Source organism: Physella acuta, unplaced genomic scaffold (assembly GCF_028476545.2).
Source record: "Physella acuta isolate Inbredline_101_S28 unplaced genomic scaffold, ASM2847654v3 ptg000555l, whole genome shotgun sequence".
NCBI lineage: Eukaryota > Metazoa > Mollusca > Gastropoda > Physidae > Physella > Physella acuta.
The window spans coordinates 283,668-310,052 of NW_026732074.1; the positions used below are offsets into that span (position 1 = coordinate 283,668).

General features: G+C 36.0%; 3 protein-coding genes across 3 annotated transcripts; 2 read left to right on the forward strand and 1 right to left on the reverse strand.

Annotated features, from left to right (window-relative positions):
• Positions 1 to 3,848: 3,848 nt before the first annotated feature.
• On the forward strand, positions 3,849 to 4,949 carry LOC131946355 (putative G-protein coupled receptor AH9.1). The gene has a single exon (XM_059307060.1). The coding sequence runs from the start codon at positions 3,849 to 3,851 to the stop codon at positions 4,947 to 4,949; it is 1,101 nt and encodes a 366-aa protein (XP_059163043.1).
• Positions 4,950 to 12,496: 7,547 nt separating this feature from the next.
• On the reverse strand, positions 12,497 to 13,519 carry LOC131946356 (uncharacterized). Its single transcript, XM_059307062.1, has one exon. It carries the CDS (start codon positions 13,517 to 13,519, stop codon positions 12,497 to 12,499), a length of 1,023 nt encoding a protein of 340 aa, XP_059163045.1.
• Positions 13,520 to 20,880: 7,361 nt separating this feature from the next.
• LOC131946357 (uncharacterized) lies at positions 20,881 to 21,912 on the forward strand. Its single transcript, XM_059307063.1, has one exon. The coding sequence runs from the start codon at positions 20,881 to 20,883 to the stop codon at positions 21,910 to 21,912; it is 1,032 nt and encodes a 343-aa protein (XP_059163046.1).
• Positions 21,913 to 26,385: the final 4,473 nt, after the last annotated feature.

Below are 26,385 nucleotides of genomic sequence, written 5' to 3' on the forward strand. Positions count from 1 at the left end.
GTAGCCGCTTTCAAAGCTTGTTTCCTGTGCTGTTATTGTTTTTTTTTTTAAAGAGTGAGTCGTTTAAAAATATTGGACATAGAAGCTGAAAAATGGGGCGTAATAATGCTTGTACGCCTTGTTAGAGTTTTTAAAAAGTTGTTTTATTTATAGATTTTTTGGCACAAGCGTATTAAGGTCACCATGTCCAAATGTATGCCTTCTCTGTGCCCGTGGGTGAGGGGGTCGGGACTGTGGTTATATCTTGTAAATCGGTGTTGACTCATTTCTGATGCAGCGATTTAAAATTTAAAATTCATCAGATAAGTTCATTTTCTACGACAGCGCAAGAATAACTACTTTTCAATCCAACTAAGTCTAAATTAATCATCAAACGCTTATTTAAAGATGCCTACATTTAATAATAACAAAGAGATGATATTTAATTAAGAACGAACGGAATTTAAAGTTTAAAATATACTGATTGTTTTTAAAAACGTATACAATATGGACTTAAAGAATAAATTTTAGTAAGTGACATTGCAAGATTTAGAGATACGATCAAAACTTACATAAGTTCCTGACACAGTGGTTTTAAAATGAGACTTGTCCACTTAATGTGTTTTTTATTTCATTGTACACCCGACTTCCTGATACCGATATTTTGTGAAATGCTAATTTTCCAATTTTGAAAACTTGCAGTTCGGATGTCTTTATGACTTTGACTTATTTTTTGATACCTTTGTAATTGATACATTGTCAGTTCTCAACAACTTCAAACTTTGTAGATTTATCACAAAGAGTTTTAGAGCAGAAGAGGGACATAATTGAACTTAATGGGTAGTTGAGGTACATATGAAAACAACTCTCTCAAAACGAGGTCAGGTTGCATCATCTGACAAAATTGTTCACTGGAGGTCGCCTCTAAAAGTTCACATGATCAAGGGACATCAAAGGGACATCATTCATTTCTGGATAAATGTCAAGTTTCATTATTTTGCTTAAGGAAGGGAGATATTTTATCTCGATAAATGGACTTGAGAATTGTAAAAAAAAAAAATTTGGACAACCACTTGCGTCATCCAATCAAGTTTTGAAGCGTCCCCCAACTTTCTCGTCTACAGAATATGTTTTGTTTATCTTGACATCGAGTGCTGATGAAATCAAAGAAGTTTCTCAACAAGTAGAGATTGGAGTGGCAACCAAGCCCTTAAGTGAGCTACACACTTCTGCTCGGATCGTCTGGTCTTGAGTGGCTAGAAAAATCGTTGCGTAATTCACATCTTCTTTTGTTTTTAAAACTACTGTAAAAAAAATATATAAATGAAATGACATTTTTTTAAAGAAAATATTTTTAAAAGAAAAGACCTCCAGGAATCAGGTTTAGTCTAAGCCATAAAATTTAATTTTTTTTCCTAAAATAATTTATCAAATTTTTCATAGAATACTTTCTAAATAAAGATTACAATTTTGGGTTCTATTGAGACTTTTTTGGGTCATCATTCATTATCATCCTAATATATAAAAGAACATGTGCGCACTTCTCTCTCTCTGTCCGCAAAGTATTTTCGCCGGATATCACATCAGAATTCTTAGCGATATCTGGAGAACTTGATACGGAATTTTGTTGAAAATAATATGGTAGATGTTTTAAATGTATAACCAACATTTTATTTAAAGATGAAAAAAAAGACATATTCGAATATAGAAAAACCGTTTTAATTATTCAACAGGAAAAGCGTTTATAGTTGTGAAAAAGAACCCATGAAACAATGACGTCACTAATGTTCATGCATTAACTAATGACGTCATCTGCCGAGTTTAGAATAAAAAGAAATGAACTATTTCATTCAAATTTGATTTAGATCTAGATCTAGATCTACATACGCTATGAAATGTATACAATACAATTTTACCGGCCTAAACTTAGAAAATTTATTTTATCTATTTGGATTCTAGATCTAGAGATTCTAGATCTAGACTAGATCTAAATCTACGCAAAAACTAGACGTAGAAGCTAAGTCGCCAAGATCTAGATTTAGACTCGCATAATTATAGATACCGGTGTCCGATAATGGGTGTTATGTTAAATGTGTCGGATTTTTAGCTAATTAGGTATTTCTTTGCTTTGTCACTAATATAGTTCAGCGTGTAGTTTAAAGCACATTGCGTTTTGACCAATAACTATTTCAAAAAATATTTATCTCAAACAAGTACAACATTTTAAAATTAAAATATATAGACCTATAATTCACGTGAAACGGGTACCGATGGCTAGTCTATAATCTAACGCTGGTGGTAGTGTGTCAGTCCTTCCTTCCGTCATCGCTATGAATTTTGGAACCATAAAAGTAAACATCGCACCTTATAAGTTAAAGAGTAGGGGTTGGTTATATAACGACTTAAATGTATTTTATAGTTGCCACTGTTTTTACTCTTTCGCATAACGTAAAGAAAATATTAAATACACGCACATTGCTAAAACATATTAAAAGGATCAATGTCAAATATCATTTTCTTTTATATTCCCAGAAAAGTGGATACATTTTTATAACAGGAGGGTCGAAAAAACTAATTAATTCAAATAATGTTTTTTTGCCAAGGGAGGTAATTGAAAATAAATAAATTCAACTCTCAATAATTTAAGTTTTGTTTTTTAATTACTACCGCATTGATTATTATATGTTAATGTACATAATTAAAATAGAAAAATGTTAAGATTATTTATATTATTTTCTATTTAGTCTATGATCTCTCAAAATCACTATTTTTTGTTTTTTGTTTTTCGGTGTTATTAAAACAGAAGGTGAAATTAGACTTATAGAGAATGCTGGAAAGTCTCTCTCTGGGCGCGGACGCCTGGGAAAGCGTGTTTTTCGGTAGTGATTCTAATTACATTGCGAATGTGTTTTCTTAGAACCTTAAAAGTAAACACCACTTGCCGTACATTTATTTGCATCGCATTGTTTTATTGTAAGTTATGGAGTAGGATCTATTTATGTGACTTAAATTTTTAATGCTAGAAAGGCTCTCTTTGGGCGCGGACGTCTAGGAAAGCGTGTTGTTCGGTGGTGATTCTAATGTTGTGGTTGTCTTGTAGTTGTGTTTTGGTTGTGTTGTGGTTGTGTTGTGGTTTTGTTGTGGTTGTGTTGTGTTGTGGATGTGTTGTGGTTGTGTTGTGGTTGTGTTGTGGTGTGGTTGTGTTGTGGTTGTGTTGTGGTTGTGTTGTGTTGTGGTTGTGTTTGTGTTTGTGTTGTGTTTTTGTTTGTTTTTATGCTGGAAAGGCTTTCTTTGGGCGCTGGCGCCTAGGAAAACGTGTTGTTCGGTGGTGATTCTAATGTTATGGTTGTGTTGTGGTTGTGTTGTGGTTGTGTTGTGGTTGTGTTGTGGTTGTGTTGTGGTTGTGTTTTTCTTTGTTTTGTTCTGTTCCCAAGTTGGTACATTTAAAAAAAGATTTACCGTTGCGGAGCACGGGTATGCAGCTAGTTGTAGTATAAGCCAACAATATGTGTTTTCACTTAACCATTCTTTGAAGTAAATAAATATATTTAATTGTTTGAACTCGCAGAATTTTGAAAGTAAGTTTGATACTTCCTCATAATCACCTTTCAGGAAAGTTGTAACTAAATATGTACATTATTTTAAATACATTTTAAATAATTAAATTCAAATGCAAAACATTTGAAATGAAATTAATGCAGAGGTCCCAGCCCGCACCCCCACCCCGACGAGATGCCTAGAAGAAACTCTGAGTGTGGCAGTGAATAATTTAGACCAAGCAAATAATTTATTTTAGCAAAAATGTGTAATTTAAACCGTGTTTTGCTTAGGTTTGAACTTCTTCTCTTGAGCATCGGGTCTTTGGCAGCATGGAAGTGACCAACAGCCTCCAAACTAGGCAAGGCTTGACCTGGATACCTGAGGAAGTGACCAACAGCCCCCAGACTAGCCAGGACTTCATCTGGATACCTGAAGAAGTCCAGTACCACATCAACCTGTGGCTGGTCATCATTGTCCGGTCAGTTCTCTCCCTCTTCGGGGTCATCTCCAACGTCGTCAACCTGAGAATATTTTACACGCTCGGTATGAAGGAGCGGGTCAACTTCACGCTCTTCATTCTGTCTGCCATCGACTTCGGCTATTGTTTATTCACCCTCGCTACATCTGTTGATTTTACGTTCATATTTTATAACATAGACGAGACAGTAACTCAACACACTGTGCTAGAAGTTTTGTACATTATTCGAGCTTGTTTTATCGACTGCTCCTCTTTACTTGTAGCTTTTATTTCCATTGAGCGATGCTTTTGTGTCACTCTTCCGTTCACCTTTAGCATTCATTTTAACGCCAGAAAAACTAAAACTACTATAGCGACAATTATAATATTTATATTGATGAATTATTTTCCTTTTCTAATTAGTGTTAAGATGAAGGAAGTAACTGATTTAAAGACCAACAAAACGATCTTCACATATGAAATAACGGAATTTTTTTTAATCATGGCGAATTTAAACAACTACTTGCTTGGGATTTTGCTGGCAGTTTTCTGTCAAGTATCCGTGTTCGTATGCGCAGTGTTAATGCATAGAGGTCTCCAGAAATCCTCGCTGGTACGCAAGTCTGTAGGGCACGTGAAATCAAGCAGACCGGACAATACGGACAGTGAAAAGTCAACAACGGGTAATCTAGGCTTGATGTCAGGCAAGGAGAGGCGTATAATCAAAATGGTGATTATTTTAGCCTGTCTGTACGTGCCGACGTCCTTGCCACAAATAGCCCTGGCCTTCGCCCTGTTGTTGTACCCTGACCTGATGGTTGGTCCACTGGTCAATGTTTACACCATAAGCTCTGGATTAATGACACTCTGTTGTACAGCTAATGGTTCCCTGACCATCTTCATTTACTACAAGTACAACACCAACTTCAGGAAAACGTTGCTACAAAAAATATTTAAACTACACGTTCTTTAAATGAAAATACTCTTACAGTTAGATGGCTTAAGATTTTAAAAATTATCGTAAAAAAAAAATGTCATTGTTTCGTACTCTTTTCTTTCCGCTAATTTTCAAACAACATAAACTGAAGAGAATATTCTCTTTTAAATAAAGCAAACAAATTTAGAGAAGACTTAGCTTTCTATGCCTTAAATATTTTTTTCTGATAATTTTCATTGTGTTCCTTAAATGTGTATTATCAGGTATAACTATTTTCTTTGTTACTATTGTTTACTTTCAATGTTCTTTTTTTAAAAATATTTCTGGAATCTACGATTATTCTAAACTTTCTTTTTAGTGAATATTGTTTTTATCTTTATTTAATACGTTCAACATAATAACTGTGTTGTTTATAACTCCGTTTTAGCGTTCACTACTATCTACATCTGTGATCTCTTGTAAAACAGTGTAAAGATCAATAAACTTTATTAAAAAACAATTCGTTTGATAAGTTAAATTTGCCAAACACATCTCCATCCATGCAACACCCTAAAACAAATACAACAAAACAACACATCGAACAAATTAAAAAAGAACAAAAAGGAAGAACATCCCAACCCTACCTTCCCAATATCTCAACCATAGACACTCAATACCCCAGCCCTACACTTCCAATATCTCAACCCTACTATCTCAATATCTCAACCCTACAATCTCAATATCCCAGCCTTACACTTCCAATATCTCAACCCTACCCTCTCAATGTCCCTAACTCCTCATGATTAATGTCCCTAACACTACCCTCGGTATGAACCTAACACTCGACCACTCAAACGTCCTGAGCACCCATTGAGTCCTAGTGTAAAACTTGCTAATACCAGAGGTTCAACTAACTTTTGAAATACAACTCTTTTAGTATTGATCTTGTTTTGAAATAAAAGTATCGTTTAAATACTGCAAGAAAAAACAATGGATTATTAAATTGCTCATCGATTTTTGGGTATTTCCTTCAATTCTAAGAGATTGACACAGCTGAGCAATTTATTGATTTTATTAAGTCGACACCTCACAATTAAACTATAACAAAATTAATTTTACTTTCAGATAAAAAAAGAAATCGATCAGTCAATTATAGTTTGTACATTTCTTCGTTGAACTCGGTAGCTTCATGTACAGATGTCCATAAACTCAGCACCAATGCTAGTGATAGTGTTTTATTTGCTTACAGTTATAGCAATATCATTCGGGGTTGTCAACATTAAACCATGCGACCCCACGAAAGTTGTAACACAATGTAACACAAAGTTACAAGAATTGCCTGGTCTACACTTGGTTGGATGTCTGCCCAATACAACAGAAAAAGTTTCCTCAGTGTTAAGTTGTGGCAGGAAATATTTATCCCAGAACTCTAAGATGGCTTACAGCTACAGAGGAGTTGACCAGGCTTGTTATCCTTGTGATAGTGCTGATGTGACTGGGATTGTCTTTGGTCGCTCTAGTTGTGTGTGGATGCCAAGAACTAAGATACTGGAGAAGATTTCGTCAACAGCAACGATTGGATTAAAAGGTTTAACAGTTGGCTCTCTGGTACGTATAATGCTATATAATATATATATATATATATATATATATATATATATATATATATATATATATATATATATATATATATATATATATATATATACAGGTTCTTTAGAAATGTCAGGAATACAAATTTAATCGTCTGAGTAGCAATGTTCATCGTTTACATAATTAGAGGAATTTTTTGTATCCATCTCGGTCTATTATTGTAATTAGCCTAAACAAATTTGAGCTATTTGGTAATTTTAATGGCGAGTAGCAATATCCCATTGATTTTAAAATATTCTTACACAGATATTTGTGAATTCGATGATGAAATGTAAACGAAATGAAAATATTTAAATTCAGAGAGTAAAACAATGATAGTCATAACAAACGACTAGGTAGAACATGAAACATTCTTACGTTGTCATTATCGGTGAATCTATAAGAAACTTTGAAAGTAATTCACATAACTGAAATAAAATGAATATTCCTTATATTTTAAAATATGATGTGTTTAAATAATGTTTATTTTTATTTTTTAAATTAGGTTGAATTGTCAGCCAAATTTAGCACTAATGCTGGAATCCTACTGTATTTTTTCATCGACTGGAGCAATTACAACCTGCTACTCAGGACTCGCCCTGACTCTAAAGGAAACTTATTCGTTGACATGGCCACCAGAATTAATGGAACCTGGGGTCATCCTAAGACCTTGACCATAGGGAAATACGTCATCAACCGAACGGTCAACCACCACATCCTAGTGAGGCAGGACAAGTTCCTCATCTACATCGACGGGACGTTTTGCTGCGACTTTGATCACGTGGTACCCACTTCGGCGATCAACTCTCTACTTGTGTACAGCCCTTACATCGTCCAATTCAGTGTGTAATTATAAACGTGAATGTAAGTGGTCAGTCAGTCTAGACTCAATAGCTCTCCACAGCCCATACATCAAATACTTCTGTGTGTATTACCACGTCCTTACATCACCTACTTCAGTGTGCATTACCACGTCCTTACATCACCTGTATTTCTTACCTCGTCCTTACATCAACTACTTCTGTGTGTACTACCACGTCCTTACATCAATTATTTTTGTAAGTATTACCCGCCCTTACATCACCTATTTCAGTGTGTATTATCACGCCATTACATCAACTACTTCTGTGTGTATTACCACGTCCTTACACCAACTACTTCTGTGTATTACCACGTCCTTACATGAACTATACCAGTGTGTAATAACAATAACAAGCCGAAAATGTAAGTGGTCAGTAAGCTTGGAATTTACTACAGCCCTTACAATACCTACTTCACTGTCTAGTAACTTTCAAATTAAATTTTATCTTAAATTAGCCAATTGCATAGCTAAACAAACAAAGATTTATATAAAATAATGAAGGTCTGTAATAGATTCTAGATGTATAATTTACCTTAAGTCTAGATCTAAAGTGTACGTAAAGTCTAGTGACCTAGATCTAGATCTAGATTCATAACTTTTTCTTCCTTCGACAGCTGATCTGTAGGTCTAGAGAAATTTATTGTAAAACTAAATGAAAAAGACAGTTGAAAATTGATAGAAGTGTTGGAACGAAAAAAATTCAGCAAACGGACGTATTGTTAAAGTTATAGCCGACAGAAAATTAGCTTGAGAACGCGTTAAACATTGGAATGGGAACACAATCTTCTTCGATAGAAGCCGCCATTGTTGATGTAAAAAGTAAACAAATCACGTGACGTCACTATTCAGTCAAAGTAAAGCCACTGTTTGAAACTTTTATAATTAATGTGGTTAATCTACCAATGAATAAATCAATACATTAATTAACGTCTTTAAATAAATTTGTGATTAACAGTCTGTCTGAAAACAAAAATTGTACTCTACCTACATACTATTTTACAGCTTTACATATAGAGCAGATTCTCTCCAGTAGCCAATCAGACAAAAAAAAAAAACAACAAACAAATAAATATTCAAACATGTAAACACACTTGAGTTTTAGTAGTATAAAGATTGAATACAAACAATGGTGCAACGAAAAATATTTTTTTGTGCTCTCTCTTTTCATTTTCTAAAATTACGCTTTATATTGTTACATTTTTAAATGTTATAAAATTATGCTTTATATTGTTACATTTCTAAATGTTAAAGAATTTATTGTCATTCTATCTGGATAGCCTTGTATCTGTCTGTGTGTTTGTCTGTCTATCTGAATGTATATGTCTGTGTGTTCGTGTGTCTGTATGTCGATCTGTTTGTTTGTCTGTCACTGTTTCTTCTTGTCAGTATGTGGGTTTGTCTCAAACCCCCAAAGCAGTAATTGACATTTTGCTTTTACTATTATATTATTTAAAAATGTCAATTCTAACGACATTTAAAATATAACTATGATGATTTTGAACACGAAAGATTTTATTCCACTTTTTTCTCTCCAGTCCCTACTTGATATTTCCACATCGCCTACAGGTATCTAAAACTCTCTTTAAAAAGTTGACCTTCTGTTTATTAGTTTATGTATTACACAATCACCTCTCCTAATTCCCTTACATCCCTGTTGTCTCACCCCTACACACCCCACTCTGCCAACCCTCTGTCAACAACCCACACATTTATCCCACTCCACTCCCAACTCATTTCTCCCCAACTTTCATATTGTTTCTTCTAGTAAGTACATGTTGCCTGTCTACTATTGTTTTATCGTATCGGGGAAGATCGTATTACTCTAAGATCAATATGCCACAATCAATATAAAATGTATTCTTACAAGCTTTTATTTAACTCACTTCCTCGTCAGTCTGTCTGTCGTCAGTCTAGATCGAAACGCAGGAGTGAAAATTCGGTCACTTCTACTTGACCGATACGATTCACAGTTGACACGTGGGTCAAGACATGAAGACAATGCAATCTGAAATTAAATTTGACTTAATTGGATGCCTAATTAATTTTTTATGTATTAATTAAAATTTGGACCGAATTAGTAGGCATGTCTATCCAACCACACCACACGAGTCATCACGTTCAATAGCTACGCCATCACGTTCAATGGCTGCGCCATCACGTTCAGTAGGCGCGCAATGGTTTTTAGTCATGTAACTCTATTGTAAATAAAACATGTAAAGTACTGAGAAAAAATTCATAAAAAACGTTTTAATAACAAGCTTTTATGTAATAACGGACTAAAAAGTAGAAAATAAATTATAGACTACTATAACATTAGTAAAGGTATCCAATAGATACTAAAGTGACCTACGCTTTTCTTTATAGTTATTTAAATAGTAGTCTACAATTTATTTTCTACTTTTTAGTCCAGTATTACATAAAAGCTTGTTATTAAAACGTTTTTTTATGAATTTTTTTTATGGATATGCCTTTAAAGCAGAACGTATTACCTTATATTGTTAAATAAAAAAAAAAGAAACTGTATTTTATATCGCACTTATTGATTAATTAAAGGTTTAAGAAAACTATGAGCTGGCTTATTTTAATTACCATATTACATTAAATTGAATTTAGTCGGCTGACAGGGTTAGATAAATAAAGTTGAATCCCTCAAACAAATGGTTTGCAAATTGTTCCACTCTCTCCTGACACTACTTTCAGATGTGCCCAATTCTACCTATCATTTCGGCTTCCTCCAGCACGCTACAGCGCCATGTCTTCCTGGTAGATCTCTGCGACTATTGCCAGAGACCAACCCAAGCGTGTGCTCAATTCATCGCCCTTTGATCTCCCACGGACACCGCCCCTTATTGTTACAGGTTCACACATCTCCCACTGACACCGCCTTTTATCACTTACTTCCTGCCTGACTTTTAACTTACTCACAAGAGCCTCCATCATCAAATGTCTGGAATCTTCGTTGTCGCCTCTCTTCCATGTACCGGACTCGTAGAGCAGTAGGCTACTGTTTTTATGTTTGAGTTAAAGATACATAATCTAATTTCTTTTGAGATGCCTGACGACCTACAGTCCCCTCCTCCCTCCCCTAAGACTAGCAAATGACTGTCGGGCCAAGTCCACTCTACCTATGACGTCCTCGTCTGTTCTCCCAACACATTGACCACACCTCCAAGACTGACACATCTGTCTACATGGTCAATACCATGGTTTTCTAATGTTACATCCCCACCTTGTTCATGATTAATTTGTAATGTCCTTGTCCGTTGGTGGCTTATTCCAAAACCCATGGGGCCAACGTCTCACCAAAAGCTACAACCCTCTCCTGCTAAAACCCTCTCCTGCTCCAACCCTCTCCTGCTCCAACCCTCTCATGCTCCAACCCTCTCCTGCTACAACCCTCTCCTGCTCCAACCCTCTCCTGCTCCAACCCTCTCCTGCTAAAACCCTCTCCTGCTAAAACCCTCTCCTGCTACAACCCTCTCCTGCTAAAACCCTCTCCTGCTCCAACCCTCTCCTGCTACAACCCTCTCCTGCTCCAACCCTCTCCTGCTCCAACCCTCTCCTGCTAAAACCCTCTCCTGCTAAAACCCTCTCCTGCTACAACCCTCTCCTGCTAAAACCCTCTCCTGCTCCAACCCTCTCCTGCTACAACCCTCTCCTGCTAAAACCCTCTCCTGCTACAACCCTCTCCTGCTCCAACCCTCTCCTGCTACAACCCTCTCCTGCTCCAACCCTCTCCTGCTCCAACCCTCTCCTGCTCCAACCCTCTCCTGCTCCAACCCTCTCCTGCTACAACCCTCTCCTGCTCCAACCATGTCCTGCTACAACCCTCTCCTGCTCCAACCATGTCCTGCTACAACCCTCTCCTGCTCCAACCATGTCCTGCGTGGCTTGGCGATGCATAGATTCACATTTATCTACAACATTATAGGCATATATTACTGTCAGATGGCGAGTTTATTTATACTAGGGCACAAGGCACATTTGTTCTTGAACACACCTCTAGAACTGGAGTTGTAAGTAAGTCAGGCACATTTGTTCTTGAACACACCTCTAGAACTGGAGTTGTAAGTAAGTCAGGCACATTTGTTCTTAAACACACCTCTATAACTGGAGTTGTAAGTCAGACACATTTGTTCTTGAACACACCTCTATAACTGGAGTTGTAAGTCAGACACATTTGTTCTTGAACACACCTCTATAACTGGAGTTGTAAGTCAGACACATTTGTTCTTGAACACACCTCTATAACTGGAGTTGTAAGTCAGACACATTTGTTCTTGAACACACCTCTATAACTGGAGTTGTAAGTCAGACACATTTGTTCTTGAACACACCTCTATAACTGGAGTTGTAAGTCAGACACATTTGTTCTTGAACACACCTCTATAACTGGAGTTGTAAGTCAGACACATTTGTTCTTGAACACACCTCTATAACTGGAGTTGTAAGTCAGACACATTTGTTCTTGAACACACCTCTATAACTGGAGTTGTAAGTCAGAAAAAATTGTTCTTGAACACACCTCTATAACTGGAGTTGTAAGTCAGACACATTTGTTCTTGAACACACCTCTATAACTGGAGTTGTAAGTCAGAAAAAATTGTTCTTGAACACACCTCTATAACTGGAGTTGTAAGTCAGACACATTTGTTCTTGAACACACCTCTATAACTGGAGTTGTAAGTCAGAAAAATTTGTTCTTGAACACACCTCTATAACTGGAGTTGTAAGTCAGACACATTTGTTCTTGAACACACCTCTATAACTGGAGTTGTAAGTCAGAAAAAATTGTTCTTGAACACACCTCTATAACTGGAGTTGTAAGTCAGACACATTTGTTCTTGAACACACCTCTATAACTGGAGTTGTAAGTCAGAAAAAATTGTTCTTGAACACACCTCTATAACTGGAGTTGTAAGTCAGACACATTTGTTCTTGAACACACCTCTATAACTGGAGTTGTAAGTCAGAAAAATTTGTTCTTGAACACACCTCTATAACTGGAGTTGTAAGTCAGACACATTTGTTCTTGAACACACCTCTATAACTGGAGTTGTAAGTCAGACACATTTGTTCTTGAACACACCTCTATAACTGGAGTTGTAAGTCAGAAAAATTTGTTCTTGAACACACCTCTATAACTGGAGTTGTAAGCGTAATAAATGAAGATGGTGAGCGACCCGTTGGCTATGAGAAAAATATGCCCCACGCCCATTACTGTGTAGTAAATATTTATCAGGGCACTGCTGTATAATTCAGGGAACATAACTTTAGCCAAAGAAATCGCGATCTGTGGCAAAGCTGTCGTCATATATAGACAAGCTAATGTTAACACCATTCGCACTATTTTTCTATCTTGTCTGGAATACCCGTTTTTTCTGGATTTTCCCGAAACTTCGGAGGCCGAAATCTTGAAATCGTTAACAGCGTTGTTGCGAAACTCTGAAGATTTTCTGAGACCGATTTGCATAAGCACCGCACACACGAAGACGGCGATGAGGCAAATTATAGCCAGGAAAATACCCAATACGTAATCGTTGTACATGGTTATCTTTAAATAGAACTCCGTGACGGCGAAAGTTGTTATGGTTGTATTACTTGATATATCAATTGTTTGTTCGAGTTTAAAACTTCCGTACAGCGGAATGTAGTTGATGACTATAAATAGAATTATCAGTACTAAAGCTGTTCGTGTTTTTGTAACGCTGAACTTGGCGTTGAAGACGAAAGGGCTGGTGATGCAGAAGCAACGCTCGATGGAGATGAAAACCGTCAATGACGTCGCCACGTCTGCGAACAGGCAACGAAACCAGGAGAAGAAGAGGACGAGGGTGGAAGGGTCGATACCTTCTCGAAAGTTCCGGAACACCAGGACATAGTTTGCTGCCACGACGGCCGTGCAAAGACAGGTTGCCGCGTCACAGACGGAGAGGCAGAAGAGGGTCAGGTTGACCCGTTCCTTCAGACCCAGGCGCAGGAAGACGGTCAGGTTAACCATGTTGGAGGCCACACCGAAGGCGGCGAGTGACGTACGGGCGACGATGACAAGCCAAATGTTGATGTAGAACTGGGCCTCGTCTGGTAGCAATGGCGTCACACTTCCAGAACTCGTGCCGTTCCTGGGTTCCATATCGGTGCTTCAACAGTTATCTAAAACAGATCTGGAGCCGTTCCTAAGTTCAATGTCGTCACTTCAACAGTTATCTAAAACAGATCTGGAGCCGTTCGATGTCGTCACTTCAACACCAGTCTAGAACAGCCGGGCAGTGGAGCCGTTTCTCACGTCGGGGTTTAGACAACAATCTAAAACATCAATCACGATCATGAATCTTTGTTCTCAAAGTTTAGAAAACTATTGCATTCACTTTATAATTTGGCTTTAGTCATAAAGATGACCAGTCTTTAAAGTGTATTTTAACTTTTTAATATATAAATATAAAAGACTAATGTTTAAAAACAAATGATGCCTATAATGGTACACTATTAGTGGATAATTAAAGTGTGTTTATACAACAAATCTTGTGGCTGTGTAAATGTTGATTGTCAATGACTTCTAAAATGTTGTAATTTAATGTTATAGGAACTAGTAGTTATATTTTGCCTAGACGACGTTTCTCTCGAAAAAACCAATAAGCAAATAGTAGAGATTAACCATAATTTTACGTATTATGCCATTTATTTACTACATCGAGTCAACTCCGCTGTTAAAAAATTGTTTGTAATTGAAAAGTAAAACAGTTTTAAAATCACGCTCTGTTTTTATCGGACAGTAAGTGAAATAGGCGAACATTGTATTATAGGGCACAGTAATAGCCAAGTTGTCGTAACTCTGTCGGCAATTTCGTAACTATTGTGGCAATTAAATACATCTTACGGCGATTTACGGCGACTTACGGCGATTTACGGTGATTTACGTGTATGATGATCTATAATCATCGTCGCCGTTTTAACATAACACAGGAACTATTGATCAGTAGACGCATAGCGAGTAGTTGTTTAAGTAGATTAAATATATACTTGTGGCAGCTACATATGTTTATTTCTTTAAAATATATTTTATTTAAATGAAACACACTATCCTAAAGTCTTGGTCAATAGAAAGTTTATCTTGTAGTACTTTTATTTTAGAGGTTTTTTGTGAACAAACTTTTCTGTAATATTTGATGTAACGGTCTAAACGAGTTAATTGAACAAGTAGATGTGACATTTGAACAAGTAAATGTGACATTTGATCAAGAAAATGTGACAACGTTCTTTCTGGTCTAGCTGTTACACCTAGATGAAGGATTTAAAAAAGAAAGGGGAACTATTGTGGTAAATTTGTTGGTGACGAAACAATAATTATCGCCCTTTAATTTAGTGTGTGGAAATTTTTTTGAATACAAACTTAACCAAAAAAAAAACTTAAAATATACGACTGCAGAAGTTTATAATCAGCTGTTTAAAAATATTTAAAAATATTTTAAATACTGGAGTCTAGAACACGTTTCTTAGTTTTATTGAACTTAAAGAACCAACGAAAAAACTAATTAATTCGGGAAGAATTTTTGACAAACCAGTATATTTTCTAACACATATATTTTTACCCTACGCACATGTACTTTATTTTAATACTGTAACGTTGGGTACTACTCTGATGTTGTAGTTAGTGATGTGTTAATATCTTAGCGGACACATGTTTCCGTCATAATCAACATAGACCACAACAATGAAAATGATCAAATATATAACCGTGTTTTTTCACAACACCAAGCTCTCAAAGGCTCTTGGATTTCTGGAGAAAAACAGACAGTGTTGTTTGATTATAATCGTCTTGACATGTTCAAACAAGCTAGGTCATGATACAATTTACTGTTGTATTATAATGGACTAAAATCTGCACATAAGATAGACGATAATACAATTTACTGCTGTATTATAATGGACTAAAATCTGCACATAAGATAGACGATAATACAATTTTATGTTGTATTATAATGTACTAAAATGTACACACAAGCTAGGTTATGATACAATTTTATGTTGTATTATAATATAGAGTTACACATAAACTAGGCCATGATATAGTAGTATGAAACAAAACGTACAAAATGCATGCTTATTTATATTCCACAATAGGGGTACAGTTGAATATAAAACATATATGCGTGTAGATACATATTTAATTTGACATTGTATCAAACTAGTGTAACAAATAAATAAAAGAAGCATGATTTTAAGTTTACGTGTTAAATGAATTAGATGTAAATGTTAAACAGTGTAAATTTGAAACTGATTCTCATTAGAATGTTTGAGTGGTTAAGTATTGTTTGTCGTTGTAAGCTAATCCTGAACTCTAATCTAGTAACTGCTGCAATAGGTTGTTTACTGTCTCCAGGCAACCAACTCACTGAAGATTGGTTGACAATGATGGAGCACGGGTTAAAGGGGCCTTAGTGTTTTTATTTTTGTGTGCATATCTAGGTGATCACCTGCAACTATAGACCTGTTGTACGTCACCACTGAGATTGTCCTATAGACATCTTGTAGGTCACCACTGAGATTGTCCTATAGACATCTTGTAGGTCACCACTGAGATTGTCCTATAGACATGGCCACCAGTATTGTCATATTGTCACCAGTGTTGTCCTACAGACATGTAACAGATCACCACTCTAGTACTATTGATGTTGTAGGATACTCTAGACATTAATTGCCTCACCACTAAAGCAGTGAGTATCATTATTTTAATAGTTAAGTCTGAAAGATAAATATGTTTGCGTGCTTACTTTTAAAAACGTACGTCTTGTATAAAAACAGGAACATTGTGATAATCTTTTCTTCGACATGGCAACAACAAAGCTACTAAAAAAATTATTATTTAAGGAATAAGGGAGAAAACAAAACCAAGTACTCAATAGACACATTTTTTATTCATTGCAAGCTAGGAAGAAAACAGAATGCAAATATTTGCTTATCATAACGCTGACGCGATCTAATGAATATTTGATGGTTGATACAGTTTGAGATAAGGTTGGCCCTAAGTTTCAAACACATAGTACACGTGTGATACATTTTTGTGATCAAATATATGTGTGTTTAAGTTCATATGTTCAAGTATACATGTGAGAAAGTTCATATGTTCAAGTATGTATATGATTCATTTTATGATTAAGTATATGTAAACTTTTAGTAATAATAGTTTTGTAGAGCATGAAACACTAGAGGGCAGAGGAAGAAGAGTTGAACAATTTCTCTGACCACAGCTGATGAAGTTAGTGATCAGCTAAATACACAGCAGCACACACATCCACTTGTCAGCTACCCTTTAGAGGTGTGCTGGTGAACAAACTTACAGACTCGAACACGGACGCCAAACTCTTTTCAAGTTACCACCCACTCGACCCCACCATTACATAAAGAAAAAATAACCACAAAGTGTTGTCGTTCAATGGTTGCCAACAGCAATTCATTGATTGATTTCTGGAGAAGATCAAGTCAGATTTTAAAGCTACAAGCATGCGGGAACAAGAATCTACGGCATGTACTGTTGGACGAACGCTTATTTTTTCTAGAGCTTTCTACCAGCTCAGGAGAAAATGTTTAGAGGAGTTGATGGTCAATGCTGCTAGTATGTAGTGGCAGGGATTTTAGCGCTATTTATACGACATTGTTAGGATTGTCTGCTTCATGTGGCGCTGACCTCAGAGACATAGATCCATATACACTCGACTTGAAAGTTAACTGCAGTTGCTTAGCGTGACACTTTTGTGGCTGGCGTGACACGTTTGTAGCTCGACGTGACACTTTTATAGCCTTGACATGACATCCACCCACAAATACTCTACGTGCCGCTTTGCTCTTGTTACTCGACGTGACACATAACCCCAGTTACCGACGTGACACATAACCCCAGTTACCGACGTGACACATAACCCCAGTTACCGACGTGACACAGAACCCCAGTTACCGACGTGACACAGAACCCCAGTTACCGACGTGACACAGAATCCCAGTTACTGACGTGACAAATAAATTCCAATTACTTGACGTGACACAGAAACCCAGTTACTGGACATGACACAAAACCCTTAATTAATTAACCTTACAGATCTCCCAGTTACTTGACCTCATGCTGAAATATTCAATGTTCACGGCTGTGTATAGACCTCCGTTAAGATTACTCTAAGCCTCGAGATGTTATATTAACACTCTATTGGCCCAACCATTCATCAGCTTACAATAAAACATTGGCCAATCTTCACTTCAGATCAGCATACCATGACAATACATAGCGAGATCTGTCGGCAGATTGTTTACAATATGAAGTCCTAATCCTGACGGCGGAGACCACTAGATCGATATTTCAGGGCAGCGGTACCCAGACTTTCATTATCGATCACCCTTCCTCCTTACACAACCCCTCTCTCTCGCTTTACCCACCCCTCGTTTTACTATACCACACCTCTTCACCTCCATACACGTACACACCCTTTTTGTCTCCGTATTCACTTTAAAAGTATACTTTTCTCTCTCTAACCACCCTTTGCATCTTTACCTTCCCCTCTCTGTATCCTTACTTACCTTTCCCTCCTTATCCTCCCCTCTCTACCCATCTTACCACACCTCTCCTGTATACCATCTCCCTCCTTACACCCTCCCTTCTCTTTATCCACTCCTTATGACCCCTCTCCCCACACCCACCTCACACATGTGGGGTAGACAAAGATCAATGCACCTCCCAACATGCCAGCGATAACTGACTAATGCGGGCCACACCAATGGAAACTACATATCACTCCGTGATATCGTGTTGTAGGCTTGAATAAATTATTAGATGGGACGTGGATCGAAACCTCTTATGGTTTATTATAATACGTAGAAAATTACCGACCTTCACTGTTTTACTTTAACATAATATATGATATAAAGCTAAATTACGCACGCACACACACACACACACTCACACACACACACACATATGATATTTATAACCACAGCTGGGATAAATATAACCACAGCTGGGGACAAATATAACTACAGTTGCTGGATACACTGTCAACAGAGTAAAGGATGACCTGGACTTTGCTGACGACCTGGCCCAAGTTTTCTACATGCCTGGGCCTGAACATTTACTGAAGGAAAAGTAAAGTTCTCAAAGTCCATGCATAAAAAAGCAGCTCTATAACATTGAAAAAAGAAGCCCTAGAAGAAGTGGATAGATTCACCTACCTTGGAAGTATTGTTGATAATCAGGGCGGGACAGAAGCAGACATGAAAATAAGTACGGACAAGGCAAGAGCAGTCTTCAACCAGCTAAATAATGTTTTCAGAAATGAGGTACTATGGCAACGGACAAATCAACTACCAGCTGAAGTTGAGATCCTCCAGAAGAAATGAAAATGGATTGGTCACACACTCAAGGAAGCCTGTATCCAGCATAACAAGTCAGGCCCTCACCTGGAATCCACAGGGCTAAGGGAAAAGAGGCCGACCAAGCAAGACCTGGAGACGTGACCTGGATGATAACATCAAGACTAGCTCCAAACAGAGATACATGAACAGCTCTTGTTAGCAGCGTATTTTAAAGTAATTGTGTTCTTATCAAAATATTAATTTGAAACATAAGGATTTTACAGTGATTTAATTACCGTAAAATATCTATAAAATGAAATATTAATATAAAGGTTAAATCATTATTTTTAAAAGATACTGAATCTCTATCACTATGAAATTTAAATTAAATACTACCGTACATCATACATTGTGTTTTTCACTTTTAAAGCACATTCAATAAAAAAATTGCTCAAGACATGACTTTTGTATATCTTTAATTGTTTTTTGAAACTCCACCAGTTTAATCAAACATTTTAACACTGTTCTCTGTGTATCCATTTTTACTAGCTCGCTTCACAAACAAACAAACAAACTTGCTGATATACTCTTCACATCTCGACATGTTTTTCCAGCATCTCACATCTCCCTCTCGATTGATCAATCTCAGCTCATTAGCTTGTTTTTTTTTCACCTTGTGATGTTTATCTGCGTTTTTGTAAAAGTAATTACCAACTATATTTCACAGTGAAGAAATATTTTCCAAAAAAACACCAAACGAATATAGAAGATAGAACAAAAGTATTTAAAACTGAGTTACTGCAAAACCAGAAACCTCACACCGAATGTCCTTAATTCTGTTTCTATACATATTCTATTATTGTAAATATGTTTCTTCTTTTATAATTGAAATATTATTTTCTTAATATTTCGTAAAAAGTGCACTTTAAATTTGATTGTTGCAGACAGCCAATGCTTTAAAATATTTGGTGCCTCTTATTGTCACGGTTTGGAAATTAAGAATTTAATTATTTTGAAGGTTTCCGTATTTCCTTTAAAAAATTAATCAAGTTAAATAGAAAACTTAAAAAAACAAAACAAAGATAAGTTAGATTAATTTTTACCCCAATGTCCAAAGTCAAACAATTGCATTATTGCGGTACATTGCATTAGCTTTATATTACTTGATACCAAAGTGCCTGAAAAAAATTATATCTAAATCAGGCTGATACAATTTTTAAAACGTAAATTAAAATTAAATACGGTAACTACCGTAGAATTATTTTCTCGTTGTAGATTTCTATTAAACACATATTATCTGTTCGAAATGATGATGTAACGTCATAATGCGCGACTCGTTAAGAAAAACTGTAATTTAAGAAATCAATAATAGGAGCACTGGGTTCAATTAGTATTGATTTTATCTTTTTTTTTTTCAAAATTAACTACAATGATAGAATTCACGCTGAGTTAGAAAATATTTAATAATTTTAAGTTTGCTTTTTAATACGATTCTAGTTGATTCCATATATTATCTAAAAAGTAATAGGTGTATATTAATTAATCGAAAATACAGTAAAATACAACTAAATTTTAATATCTATAATTATCGAGATATTGAAATTTGGTTTTAAAAAAGATTTCAAATTTTAATAAGTTTATATTTATGCCTACGGAGTTAAAATTAAGCTTAGAACTATTTGTTTGAATCTAGAAAAACTTAAATAATCATGATTACTGATAGAAACTGGCCTTATTTATAAAAAAAAAAAACAACGGTAAAAAGTTTACTATATTTAAAAGACGTAGTAAAAATATTTTCCTTAGACTGTTCAGCGCAGGATATCATGTGCTGTAGCTAGTCATGAGTTGTAACTAGAGTCTAAGTGTAGGCTGACTGATTAGTTATCGATTGAAAATCGATCGAGACGAACAACCTGTCTTCTGGTTTGTTCTGTATTGGGAAAATTCAATTTAAATTATTTTTCCAAATACTTGTTTTAATATTATGCATATATTATGCTTTACATCTGTATATATTGTGTGAGTTTCTTTTTCTGGGAATAATGGAATAAAATACAAAACTTATTTTCAATTAATAATGTCTTATTTTAATTCGTTGTAAAATATTTTTAAAAAATCAACAGAAAGAAAAAAATGAAAAAAAAAATCTTTATAATGAATTTGAGTTCAGGCTATCGAGAAGGACTTGAGTCTTTAGAGCCAGTTTCCGATGAAATAGTGTTTGAATTTGACTACACGATTCTGTTGTTGTTCATGTTTCTTCTGTCTACACTCGGCGTGGTGGGTAACTTGGTCAACTGTGTGACCTTCGCACGTCAGGGGCTGCAGGATCGAATCCACCTGACGCTCTTCTCCTTGTCCACAACTGATCTACTCTCCAGCTTGGCTTGCTTTGGTTTCACGACAGTTGTGCTGTGTAACGTCCTGGGACTAGAGACCGAGGTCACCTACAACCTGCTCATGTTGACCCTGCTCATTGTACGCTGCATGTTCGCAGACTTGTGTTCTATCATCACAGTCTTCATCTCCATCGAGCGATGTCTCTGTGTTACAATGCCTTTTCTTTTCAACACGACCTCATCGGCCAGAAAAACACAAATCCTTCTCCTGAGCTTTGCTGCATTTATTCTATTGAACTACATACCTCTGTTGGCGACTGAACGAGCTGTTCCAGTGTTTGACCCAGGCACCAACTCTACTGTCCTAGATCTAGAAGTTTCCGAAGAATTTGAAATTCTCAACAAGTACAATGACTACGTCTTTGGATTTGCCCTGTCTTTTTCGTGTCAAATCTGTGTTTTTGTCTGCGCTGTTCTCATGTACGATGGTCTTCGAAAGTCTTCTCAAATCCGAGACAGTTCCAGAGAGTTCGGTGACCTTTCTGCGGGGGACACCAAACCTCAAGGTCAGCTGATGTCCAGGAAAGAGAGACGTGTGGTCAAGATGGTCCTGATGCTGGCATGTCTGTATGTGCCAACTGGCATCCCACAGATGATCTTCGTCCTGGTCAGGTTCGTCTTACCTGAGCTGTACTCGGGCAGGTACAGGAGTATCTTAGAGTCCATGTCCAGCACGCTGATTGCCGTCTCTAACGTTAACGGCGCTCTCAGTTTTTTCATCTATTTCAAGTTCAGCTCAAACTTTAGGAAGACTTTTCTGAGGATAACTCCCAAATCTCTGTTGTAAACAATGGTGTCTGTCTCAGGAACCCGCTTAATTTTCTAGACATCGACGATAAACATAATTTTGCACATGTTTATTCTGCGTGGACATACACTTTAAAGCATGATAATTAAAGCAGAAAAATTGTCATAAATTTATGAGTATAATAATTATTTATGTAGAGAAAATTATAAATTCATAAAATATTGTTTTAAATTTGAGACTTTGTTTACTTTTTGTACGTTTTGCAAATTTGAAAAAAAAATCTTTTTAATAGCTATTTAATCAAATAGACACAAAAGGGATCTTAAGAATCTAATCATGTTTATATGATCACATACCTTTTATTTTATCAAGACAGCAAACATTTTTTTAAAGATTTAATCCGTCTTTAACAATGGTGATGTTATTGAAATAGTAGTATTTAAATAGTAGTGTATTAGGAAGTTAAATAAAAGCTTGTAAAAAAATCGACAATTTGTTTAAAGAGAATTGAATGAAAATACAGTGAGAAACAAAACACTCAAGAGCAAGATATTGTGCTTTACAATTCTAGACGATAAAATGATGTGCTTTACAATTCTAGACGATGTGATGATGTGCTTTACAATTCCAGACAATAAAATGATGTGCTTTACAATTCTAGACATTGAAGACATTGACAGCACACTTTATTGTTAGAGAATAAAATATTAACATTGCCAAAGACGAATGGTCTATTATGCTGACAACGAATTCCCAGGAGAAACCCAACAGGTCATTGACCTAACTTAGTTTTTATGCAAAGTGAACCACTTGAGTTCCCGCGGGGCGTTTAAATTTATTCACGCTACAGCAGTCTATTTTTGTTCAAGTAGTACACAAATAACTAACGCTATTTGCATTTAAAAAATTCAAAAAACAATTCTTTAGATTCGACCTATCGAGCGATTTCATTAAACGTTTACACATACGCACAGTGACACGGATGAAACTGCCAAATTCAGTTATTTCGACTCAGGGAGGTGTAAAAAGTCGAGTTTTGAAAAAATCTTCAAATCTCGATTTCGATTTCTTGCACGATTACATTACGTCCTCTATACTCGAAATACGAGAGAAAAATATTTGGAGAAGGGAAAGAACTCTAAAAAACCCCTTTGATTTTTGCTAGACTACAAAAATTTGCCCTACACTCTATATATGCGAAAATCAAATGAATTATCTCGATGAATAAATATACAGCATACTTATATTTTATAGTTTGCTAACTATATTTACTCAAAAGAATATACATAGAATAATAAAAAGGATAGATCACCTAAAGTTCTTAATTTTTTTTCTAAAATCTATCAAGCTTACACATTTTATTCATTGATAATATTTTAATTTCTTTGAAATAGGCTCTATACAGAAATATGTTGAAAAAAAAGGTTTTATTTTTTTTAAAATTTAAATTATACACTATCGCTGCTTTGGATATTCCATTTGTAGACGTTTGATTTATTCCGATTAATCTGCGATAAAAGTCCACTATTCGTCAATGTGTTTGCAAACTATTCTTCAGCCTTATCAAATAAAAATACTTTTAGGATATAAACAGCATATGTACGTAACTGATATTAATTAGACAATAAATAGGTATAAATAAAATTAAAAAAAAACAAACAGAAAAAAAGAAGTTACGAAACATCTGATAATTTCATGTAGAGGTAGTTTTCGTGTTTCAGAATTAAGATTGTACTATTCTGCTTATGTTGGATCACAACAAATATCCCCCAAATTAACAAGTCATCAACATTGATTAACGCACTTTATTTTTTGTTTAAATAAAAAAAATATTCAGAATAATTAATTTACATTTCATATAATATTTCTTGTCCTGTGTGTTTTCAAGCGAGTGTTGGTGTTTGTGAAGAGGATGAATACATTGGCTTAGTTCTAGTTTGAATTAATTCTGAACGTGAATGAGAAAGTTATACTAATTAACGAAACAAATGAATAGACATCATTGTAGGGTTTAGGACACTTGTCCTCTAGAGAAAATTGAATATGATCAATTCAAAATGGCGGAAATATGGCTTCTAACTGTACAGCATAGATCAATGAACCTTGAGTTAAATAAACCTCTTGAAATAAAGTCAGTCGCCCATAAGATTTTAGTAACGCTATTCAATACGTAATATACTAAACCGCGCTTTTAAAAATATTTATACAAATAGTATTGAATTATTAATTTAAATAAAAATTTATTCTTTATAGTGCATTTATGAAAGCTTGTCATTGTAATGTTTTTATTCTTTTAACCGAGCAAAGGCTTCACTCTCGACGGCCCTTTGATCAAACGATCACTAGTATTTTATCTTGTTATTTCCCCTTTTATTATTGAATTATGCAGTTTTTAAGTTAAATTGTCTATCTAAACAAAGCTTTTAATTAGCTAATTTGATTAAAAATTAGACTTTCCTGCCATGTGATCCAAAATCTACCACTGTGTTAAATTTCAGTTCAATCAATTAAAAAAAAAATATCGCAGCATAAACTTGGATTAGGTAGGTATCTATCTATATAATTCTCTTCACCGACAAGACGATGCAAGCCGACTATCTAACCCTCCTCCCGCCCCCTCTCTCTGGCTCTACAGTACAGGCATGCACAAAGACCATTTCGCTACCACCCTCACCACACTAGTCTGGTGAGCTGTGGTTCACCCGAATGTTTACAATCGTAGAGCCGGGTCGAATTAGTGACGGCTATTACGGGCAGATAATTTAACTTTTAAACGATTTGAATCTAAGGGGAGGTAAGAAGTTCTGCTTGATCTTTTCATTGTCGTCTGTAAACTGTCGCCACGAACGGCTTCTTTTACAGGGGCGGGGGGGGGGGGGGGGGGTGTGAGGATAATCGTCCTTCACTAGCTACTGATTTTGAGTTAAAGCAAAATATTTTCAGTCGCAGCATTGGTAGTGTCGAATTCACAAATTATGATTTACTGAAAAGTAGAAAATAAAACAACCAAATAACGGCGTACCGCCGCGGGTCGGCTCGTATCCTATAAACAGGCAGACGGTCACACATACGAACATACGACATACGGACATTCAGAGATGCGGACATTTGGAAATACGGACATAAGGACATACGAACATACTGAAATACGGACATACGGACATACTGACGGACGGACGGACAGACAGACATAGAGGCAGTGAAGATGCAATGGTTAGACTATTCGTGGCCCTTCATGATTACATCTGAGAAAACATGAATTGATGCGTCGCATTAAACGCGTGTCTCATTAAAGTTTGTTGTGTTTGTCTGATAAATAAACTTCCTATATGAAAAACACCAAATTTTGAAATGCTGGTCCAAGCCATACCACATAGCGACAGTAATACTGTAAGGGTTGGGGATGAACTTCAAGCTTTTGTGTGTGTGTATGTGTGTGTGGGGGGGGGGGAGGGGGGATGTGCCCCTCCCCTCTATCCCGGAGATAGGTGTGAAAGAAACTCTGGGCTGCTTTTTAGTTTTACTGAACCTTTGCGGTCCAGCAAACTAGCATAACGGTAAGCCACATTCTGTAGAGCAGTGGTTCTTAATATTTTAGGGTACCGACCCCCACCAGTTTCATCTGAACCCAACTTAATCGACCCCACTGACAAAAATCTAATTGTCAATCATATGAGTCGGGTGTGTGTCTTGACCTCTGCTGAACCCCTGAGACTGACTCGCCGAACTTCTGGGGTTCGATTGAACCCAGGTTAAGAACCACTGCTGTGAGGTATCTTACAATGGTGAATAATCAATGACAAAAAGAAATCTTTCATCTTTACTTTTGTTTACTTGGCATATCAAAAGAAACAAATTCTATGTAGACTTGCTGTTTAACAGTTAACAGTAGCCAGTTCTATCGAGTTAGAAAGAAATTAATAAATATTTTATAAATAGACTTGTATTAAAATGTTATCAAACAATACGTGGAGGAACAATAAAGATAAAGTATTCAGTGCATGACGTGATCACATGTTCCCATCAAACATTACAGGAACACATAAGACAAATGCGACAAAGGAAATCCTACTCGTATCAGTTGAAGTAAAGTTTTGGCTAGAGCTAGTTCAGATACTCTCAACACATACTTACTGGCTGTGTGGACGTCAGTAACTCAACAACAGACGCATATATTTGGCTAATCCAGATATTGTAATACATTTCTCAACTTAAAATAATACAAAAACTATTGTAGATATTGAAACTGACAGATGGCTAGCTATTTATTTCCGTGCTATGTTTTTATCATTGTGAGCTCTATATTTTTATCAGTGAACACGGAATTTAAAACGTTTTACTACCTGAAGACAGAGATCGGTCTTGTATGTACTACACCTGCTGTACCGACTGCCAGTCAAATATCCTGCGCTCGAAAATGCTCGTCCACGGATTGCCTGGGGTTCGAGTTTGTTGCCGAATCTTCCACGTGTAACTATTGTTTACACGGAAACGTTGTAAACATGACATTCA